Here is a 9,645-nt window from a genome sequence, read left to right on the forward strand (position 1 = left end):
GAGAAGTTCAGTGTAGGCATAGGGGACCAGACTGGGTGACGAGACGTCAAGTGTTGGACAGGGTGGGCGAAGATATCTGCGTATATTGGCAGGTCCGGTCGAGCGTAGACGTCTTTCCCTGGTGATGTGGGGCACTGGAGAAGCAGGCCTCCAGGACACATTGGTGGGGTTGTGTGCCTAGGGAAGTCAGCTTGGCATCATGGTAGCATCTGGAACCTGGTGGCGATTCCCAGGTTGAAAGCAGCTTCCTTGCAGAGCTCACACCAGCTGTTGTCTCCAAGCCGCCATCTTCTGCATTAATTTCTGGCTTTAGGGTGACTGCACTAAGACCTTCCATGGAGGTAAACACAGACATGAGGTTCTAATATTTCTTAGAAGATGGAAGCTCCTTAACCATCTACTCCAGGAAAGTGAGTAGAGGTTATCTCATCTGTAAGAAGAGACTAAAACAGTCTTACTTGACTCTTGGGACTGTCCCAGCTCCCCCACCCTTCATCACTGTATGCAGAACCAGTGGTCTGGACCCCCAAGCACAGACCTGAAAGTCACACTTCCTGTCTACATCTGACTGTGGTGTAGGAAAGTCCCCTGACCACAGTACTTGGGTTTTCACACATTGCTCTGATTTTGACTTTTCTTTCTGGCACCCAGCTAGTTGTTGTAGGGCAGCTTAGGGAAAGCAGCACCCTTTTCCCCTGCACCCTGCACCCTGCACCCTGTAGGAAGTTAGGAGAAGGGCCAGCGGCAGGGGGGGGCAGAAGTGTCAGTGTGTCTGCATATCCTGCCCCAGCACTCCCTCCATCCATGACTGCAAAGGCCATAAAATGCAGAGGGAGGCAGATGTGAGAATCTGAAGAACAAAGGCTAAAGCACAATCCCTGAGGGCCCTGCCCTTCCTCAGAAGGGACTAAAAAATTAGGAAGACCAGGAAGCTCTGGACTGTCCTCTCCCTCTCTCTCTCTCCACCTACTTAGCTTGTACTTTCTTCTCTTTTTCTGTCCTTCCTTTCTCACAGTAAATGCTCATCTCCTTGAAACGTGACTGTCTGGCTCTCTTGTGATTCTTTCATGTCAGAGTCAGTCTAGAGCCCCACGGAAGGGAACTGGGGAATGCCCCTGCCCCCCCCTACACACACACACACACACACACACACACACACACACACACACACACACACACGTGCACATACAGTGATTCATCTTCTTGGCTTAGAGCTTGAATGTTTGTACCTCTGTATCTGAGAGGCAGAGAGTTCTTTCATGTTCCAGTGCAGTAAAACTTTTCTGATCTTCAGTGAATTTTGTGTGGATCTAATGGGTGGTCACATATATAGGGCAGAAGTCTTACATGTTCCCACAAATTCATATGGGCTTCTTACCTATAGTAGTATAGCAAAATCACTAAAATTTGAGGCTAATATCTTGTGGAGGTTACTCTAAAACAGCAAGCATATTCATTAATTGAAAGAAAATGGAATTTTATTGATCTAAACTAGAGACCGTGGAAAATGCTCAGAAAAGCAATTTCCATGACAACTTCTCACCCTCCACACACAGGCGTTGTTTCTCCCCTTGATGGCCTAACCCTCACGTGCCCTCTGCTCAGTCCAGCTCAGCTCTGGGCTTTGAGTTCCATCTGTATCTCCTTCTATAAACTGCTTCTTTCAGGCTGCTGCTTCTTCATAACCTTCTTTCACTCCAGCTGGTATTTATTTATGAGCCAGAATCAAAGATCCTTTCCTGTCCAATCTTTTGCCTTGTCTTCTTCCTTTGGGCCACTTTTTTTTTCTTTCTTTGTTGCTTTATAGCAGGAATTCTGGGAAAATTAGTTTTATTTTATTATTATTATTATTATTTTATTTTTATCTTTATTTATTGGATAGAGACAGCCAGAAATTTAAAAGAGGAGACAGAGGGAGAGAGACAGAGAGACATCCGTAGCCCTGCTTCACCACTTGTGAAGCTTTCTCCCTGCAGTTGGTGTCTGGGGGCTTGAACTCAGGTCAAGACCTTTTTAATTTTTTTTTTTTTGTCAGAGCACTGCTCACCTCTGGCTTATGGTATTGCTAAGGATTGAACCTGGTATGTTGGAGCTTCAGGCATGAGAGTCTTTGCATAACCATTATGCTATCTACCTCCCTGCCAGGAAGTGTAGTTTTCTCTATTGAGCTACATATCTTAATTTTTTCTTTTTTAAATATTTATTTATTTGTTCCCTTTTGTTGCCCTTGTTGTTTTATTGTTGTAGTTATTGTTGTTGTTGTTATTGATGTCATAATTGTTGGATAGGACAGAGAGAAATGCAGAAAGGATGGCAAGACAGAGATGGGGACAGACAGACACCTGCAGACCTGCTTCACCGCCTGTGAAGCGACTTCCCTGCGGGATCCTTATGCTGGTCCCTGTGCTTTGCGCCAAGTGCGTTTAACCCACTGCGCTACTGTCAGACTCCCTGAGCTACACATCTTAATTCTCTAGGATCATGAAACAGAGGTAACAGCCTAGCAGTGACCTGTAACAGCGTCAAGGCTCTGTGAGGCGGACTTTCCTACCACCCTGCTCCCTCACTCTAAGAGAATGATGCTCTCACTGGCATCTGAAGTTCTTTCTCTCAACATAGTGACTCTATTTCCATGGGCTTGACCTTCCCCCTCTTGTCTACTCGAGGAACAAAAATGAAAGACGGCCACCATCACAGAAGATTAGGACCCAAACTCTTGACAGAAAAGAATGGGAGAGGGGGAGAGAACAGCTGGTTGTTGCCCAAAGTAAAATGGAAAACTTTCCCTAGTCTTTATATTCATGGGGCAGAGTAGCCTGATTGCCCTGAAAACAGGAAGTTGGAGTTGCTAAAATGTGAAGGAAGTTTTTTTTTTTTTTAATCTCACTGTGTTCCTCCCTTCTAGAACTTTTTGCCTCCTTTTGGATAAGCCACTAACTTGCAAAGGCCAGCTGTTGAGTGTTTTGTGGGGTGGTCACTGGCTTGGAAGAGAATGCTTTCATTAAACATCTGTGAGTCATTAGCAAATTATTTCACCACTCAGAATTCAGTTCTTTACTTGTGAATTAGGGGAATGGAATAACCAGACTCTAGGAGGTCATGTATGGCTCTAAAAATACTCGGAGACATAATCAGATCAGGAATGCTCTCACAAGCATATATTGTGTACATCCAGTGTGTCAGGCACCGCTGGTTCCATCACGGAGCACCATGGGAGACAAACATTGAAGAAGGAAGCATTCTGCAGTCATGATATGGAAAGGGAGGTATCAGATGCTACAAGGACACAGAATAGAGGCTTGGAGTAGGGACTGGGGGAGGGGGGGTTTACAAGGCACAGAGAAGGAGAGAGACAGAGACAGAAGAAGAAAAATAAAGAAAAAACAGAGAGCTCGAAAGTTGGAAGGGTAGGGGAAAAGAATCTAGCATGCCTAAAAATTAGAGTGAAAGGTGTGATTTGAGTAGATGTGCTGTTTATATGTATTTATATGTTTATACGTAACTTGATTTCATAATGCAAAATTGTGGTCACTTTTTATATTTTAATTATTCAGAAATGCTTGAACAATCAACTTACAGAATATCTCTCAGTTTTCTTTCTATCATCTATCTATCTATCTGTCTGTCTATCTATCTATCTATCTATCTATCTATCTATCTATCTATCTGTCTATCAGTCTGTCTGTCTCTCTATTATCTATCTAGATGGACAAAAAAGTAAGGGTACAGGGCAGAGTCAGTATTTATTATTAAAATGCATTTTAGACCATGGGTAAGGCAGTGGTGCACCGGGTTAAGCACACATTGTACAAAAGGCAAGGACCTGCTCAAGGAACCCGGTTCAAAACCCCAACTCTCCACCTGCAGGGGAGTCACTTCACAAGCGGTGAAGCAGATCTGCAGGTGTCTCTCTGTCTCTTTCCTTCTCTATCTTCCCTACCCCTCTCAGCTTCTCTCTGTCCTATCTTATAAAATGAAAGGAAAAAAAAAAAAAAAGCCCTCCAAGAGCAGCAGATTCATAGTGCAGGCACTGAGCCCCAAGGAGAAAAAAAAATGCATTTTAGACCAACTTAAATTCTTCCTACTGACAAATTTTACTCAAGCCTTTTCCTTAAAATGAGCTTACTAAGAGCCTTTAAATTGTAGAAAATACACTGTACGTAAATTAAGTCAATTAACACCTATACTGTCTCAAGGATGAAAATAATTTATACCTACTCACTCACTCATAGGCACAACTTACAAAACCAGAACAGGAGGGGAAAACACAAAATAAAACTAGGACTGGGTTTGGCGTGTTGCATCAGAGCAAAGGACTCTGGGGAATATGAGCAGGCAGGGACTGACCCAGGGAGGGGCGGGGGAGGGGAGAAATCTTGGGCATGTGGCAACATCTATTTTATACACCATTAATCCCCAATAAACTATAAAAATGCATACATAAATGCATGAAAGGAACCCCTCTTTGTATGGTAGGGGAAAAAGTTCAGTTTTGATAACACTTTCCTTCATTAAAAATAAGGACCTGGGGTCAGGCAGTAGCGCAGCGGGTTAAGCCCATGTGGTGCAAAATGCAAGGACCAGCCTAAGGGTCCCAGTTCAAGCACCCCGGCTTCCCATCTGCAGGGGAATCGCTTCACAGGCGGTGAAGCAGGTCTGCAGGTGTCTATCTTTCGCTCCCCTTCTCTGTCTTCCCCTCCTCTCTCCATTTCTCTCTGTCCTATCCAACAATAATGACATCAATAACAACAACAATAATAACTACAACAATAAAACAAGGGCAACAAAAGGGAAAATAAATTAATTACTTTAAAAAGTACCATATTACATTTTTATTAGAGATGTCCATTGAACACCCCTTTATAAAGAATTTGATGATGCCTATGACATTTTTAAAATATATGTATCTGGAGCAGTTGGGCACACACATATTGCAACACTATATACAAGATAAACAAAATCAGAAAACTTACCTGCAGGGCTATCAGCGGAGAAGCTACCTTAATTCTTATATATCTAGTTTATGAGACAATTAAAATTCTGAACTAGATTTATAAGTGCAACATAGAACTCCAATCATAATGAATGAATTTTAAAAAAATCAAAGGAAAGGATGACCATGTGGTATTATTCCACTTATGTAAATACACAGCAGTATATTTTTGATTAATGAACAGATAAATACTATTATGCAGAAAAAGTGTAAATTGACGTGTGAAAATAAATAGGTGTTGCCTCCTTGGGACTACAGGAAGGAATTGAAATGGAAAGTTATGGCCCCCAAATTATTTTATCTATAGTGCTTTTATTTTATTTTTTACAGCATTTTTATTTTTATGAATGAATTGTATTTATTTATTTATTTATTTTTAGGTTTTTTTATTTAGTTAAAAAAGGAGACATTAACAAAACCATAGGATAAGAGGGGTACAACTCCACACAATTCCCACCACCAGATGTGCATATACCATCCCCTCCTCTGATAGCTTTCTATTCTTTAACCCTCTGGGAGTATGGACCCAAGGTCATTGTGGGATGCAGAAGGTGGAAGGTCTGGCTTCTGTAATTACTTCCCTGCTGAACATGGGCTTTGATTGGTCGATCCATACTCCCAGCCTGCCTCTCTCTTTCCCTAGTAGGGTAGGGCTCTGGGGAAGTGGAGCTCCAGGACACATTGGTGGGGTTGTCTGTCCAGGGAAGTCTGGTCAGCATCACGCTAGCATCTGGCACCTGGTGGTTGAAAAGAGAGTTAACATATATAGCCAAAAAAAAAAATTTGTTGACCAATCATGGACCTAAAGGCTGGAATAGTGCAGATGAAGTGTTGGGGGGGGGTCCTCCATTTTTTATATAGCTATTAGACATATTTTAGTTATATTTCAAAGGGCCTGTAGCTATACTAGTTTTTATTTATTTATTTATTTATTTATTTATTTATTTATCCCCCCCAGGGCTATAACTGGTGCTCAGTGCCTGCTTTATGAGTCCACTGCTCATAGAGGCCATTTTTTCCTCTTTTTTTTTTTTTTTCCTAATTTTTATCTGATGGGACAGAGAGAAATTGAGAAGGGGAGAGAGAAAGACAGACACTTGCAGACCTGCTTTACCACTCATAAGGCATCCTACCTGTAGGTGGGGAGCAGGAGCTCAAACCCAAGTCCTTGTACTTACTGATATATGTACTTTGTGCATCACCTCCTGCCCCCCCATCCATATATTTATTAGAGAATTAAAATGAAGTTTTCTTAAAACTCCTGGGAACAATTCTTTGCATAAACTTAACATTCCACAAGTGTTAATTTCTTCCTTTTGGCATGAAGTTGCTAAATTATCCTGTAAGTGACTTTGAGTTATTTATGAATTCATTAAACAAACATTTACTAAACACACAGTTTTCCCCAGGCATATCCTCTGTTTGGGAAAAAGAAAAAAAAAGACAATTTAGAAAAGAATGTTAACAATGTGTAGAAAAGACATAACTAAACAAGACAAAAGTAATAAAACCTCATAGATGAAATAGACGATGTTGCAGGAACACACTCTGGCAACCCTTAATCAGCCTGGACATGGACAATCAAGAAAGGTTGTGCAAAGAAAGCTAGTCCAAATCAAAGCCCCTTCCTGTACATAAACTCCCAATAATCCAAGTGGTCAGAACAGCACAGATAACAACATTGATTGAAACAAAGATTGAATGTACCTCTTGGGACAAAATGGACGGAACTTGAGGTGAAAATGTTACATGAAATCAATAAGAAAGTGGAAAACAACCATTAGCTGGTTTTATTCTCCTGTGGAACATAAATAACTAGAGCAAGTAGAACTGCAAAACCTAACACAACTAACTCTTGGACTTGGAATATGTGACAGTTACTAGAGGGAAAAAAGGAGAGGGAGTAGGAAGCAATGAGTAGAAGGGTCTTTTTGATAGTAAGAGGACACTAGGACTTTGGTGATGGATGCAATAGCACTTATGTACATCAAGAGGTATTAAGCTGTAGCCTTAACATTCAATAGCTTTGTAAGTCAATGCTAAATCAATTTAAAATAAATAAAAGAAAAAGGGATGGAGCAGAGTAGTTAGAGTCAAGGTTGACTTGGCTTAGAGAAGACTGTTGGGCTTCACATGAACTATGTGCATAACCATTTATGAAGAAAGATATCAGCAATATTCACCTGTTGTTCAAGAACCAGCTCATAATATAGGATCAAAGGTCATCTTAAAATCTACAGTCAGTTGTGCTGCAAACTTGCTTTCTGGTTGTTCTATGCCAGCTCAGTTCATAGAATAGGGTTCCCTCTGAGGTGATTCATAAAAAAAGGCATCAGGGATGTGGAACTCATGGGACATATAGAGGTCAAATTCCAAAGATCACAGAAAAGATAACAGTGCTGCTACATGAAGTAAAAGCAAATCAAGCTGAGGACAAAGAGTTAGTCAAACATTTATTAGACCAACTGATAACTGGTCTAGAAAGCAGATATGAAATCAGAGCTTCCAAGGGAAGCCTCTCTTCCCTGAATCCATCCCTTAAACCTGATGCCCTACGTAGTCACTCAGAGGTTTGAGTCATGAAAATCAACCTTGCAGAGCTCAACTCTACTTATGGCTTTCTACACACCTTATTCTTGCTCTGTACTTACTCTGAAATAAAAACTTGGGGCCCTCTCCTCAGATATGTTTTATACATGCTCTTCTGGCTGTCAGTAATCATTGGTTGAATGGATTAGTACCAACCCTTGTTGAGGAATCCAAGGAGAAGAGTCTGGAAGACCAGTCCCAGATGGAGGATAGATTGGTATGAACCAGTCTCTACTCTAAAGATGTTTCTGTTAAGTATTTATGGGACCATGACCTAACTGGCTCTAAGGCATAGTATCCTGACCACAGTGCCTAATATACAATTAATGCCACAGAAAAACATTCTTCCTTTTTTTTTTTTCTTCTAGCCACTAGGATTATCACTGGGATTAAGTGCCTCCATGAATCTATCATTACTGGTAGCCATTTTGTCTTTGCTAGATGGTGTGTGGCAGAGATAAACAGAGAGAAGGCAAGACATTTACAGCACTTGTTCACTGCTTGTGGAACTTCCCCACCCTGCAGGTGGAGACAAGGGGATTGAACCCAGGTTTACACAAAGTAATGTGTGCACTCTACTTACTGACTGAGCCACCACCAGACTCTGGCTAACTTATTTTCTAATGCAAATGACTAAAATTAGAAACCTTACAGGCCCATGAAGAGAGAGCAAAGGAAGAAAGCAAAGCTTAATGTTGAGTCTAATTGTGCAGTAGAAATGTAAATCGAGGATCTTATTTGAAACTACTTCTTTGTTACTCAGATTCCGTTAGCGATTTAGTAAACCTATTTAGATGCAGCAAAATTTAATCTTTCTTTTAGACTCAAGGAACTATGAGACACAGAGAAGTCATCTGCTTCTTCCTTTCCTTGAGCTTACTCAACGCATCTTTGATTTCCCTGTTTCGCAGACTATATATGATGGGGTTCAACATGGGGATCACAGCTCCATAGAATATGGACACCACTTTATCTTGGTTCCGTGAGTGGCTCACACTAGAATGGAGATACGAGAAGAGTCCAGAACCATAGAACAGAATCACTGTGGTCAGATGAGAGGCACAGGTATTAAAAGCCTTGGTCCGCCCTTGGGTTGAATGGATCTTCAGGACAGCAGCAATGATGTAGCCATAGGAGACAAGAACAATAAGAGCTGATGACCCACCAACTGCACACACAACAAGAAAGTTCACTACCTGGCAGAGGAAAGTACTAGAGCAAGACAAGACCAGCAGGGGTGGCAGGTCGCAGAAAAAGTGGTTAATGACTCTTGGCCCACAGAAATGGAGCTGGAACACAGAGCTGGTTTCAACCAAACCAGTGAGGAAACCTCCGGCATAGGCTGTCACTGTCATCCCCATGCAGATGGCGGGCGACATGAGGGCCGTGTAAAGCAGAGGGCTGGAGATGGCAGTGTACCGGTCATATGCCATGGCAGCCAAGAGGCAGCACTCAGTGCCACCCATCCCAATGAAGAAGAACAACTGCACAGCACAGCCCACAAAAGAGATGGTCTTCTTCTCCTTGAAGAAATCGCAGAGCATCTTCGGGGCTACTGAGGAGGTGTAGGAGATATCAACAAAGGACAAGTTACCAAGGAAGAAATACATAGGGGTGTGGAGGTGGGATGCCATCCTGATTAGGACAATGAGGCCCAGGTTCCAAGCCAGAGTCATGAGGTAGATGGCCAGAAACAATACGAAAAGGACAACCTGCAACCCTGGGTACTCTGAAAATCCCACAAGAATGAAACTGGTCTTTACACTGGTGTTCCCAGTTGCCATCATATGTCTTCTCTCTGATGCCTTCAGTGTCCCCCAGGGAGATTCCTGGAGCAATGGGAAATGGAAATCCAATTGCATAAACCATTTTGTTCCATCACAGAACCCGTAACATACGAGAAAAGGTACTGGAATGAAAAGGCTTTGCCTCTCTCTCTCATACAGAATCCTCCTCTGTAGCATCTGTTGGGTCCTCCCCCAGAGACCATTGTCACTCTGACCAGATTGATCTCTTTATACAAAAGTAATAGGCCCCAGAATATACCAGCACCTTTGCAGTTA

The 9,645-nt window shown here is 42.0% G+C and overlaps 1 protein-coding gene across 1 annotated transcript; it reads right to left on the reverse strand.

Annotated features, from left to right (window-relative positions):
• Nucleotides 1-8,406: 8,406 nt before the first annotated feature.
• On the reverse strand, nt 8,407-9,366 carry LOC103110427 (olfactory receptor 5A1-like). Its single transcript, XM_007519598.1, has one exon. The coding sequence runs from the start codon at nt 9,364-9,366 to the stop codon at nt 8,407-8,409; it is 960 nt and encodes a 319-aa protein (XP_007519660.1).
• Nucleotides 9,367-9,645: the final 279 nt, after the last annotated feature.

This window comes from Erinaceus europaeus, chromosome 17 (genome assembly GCF_950295315.1).
Source record: "Erinaceus europaeus chromosome 17, mEriEur2.1, whole genome shotgun sequence".
NCBI classification, from domain to species: Eukaryota; Metazoa; Chordata; class Mammalia; order Eulipotyphla; family Erinaceidae; genus Erinaceus; species Erinaceus europaeus.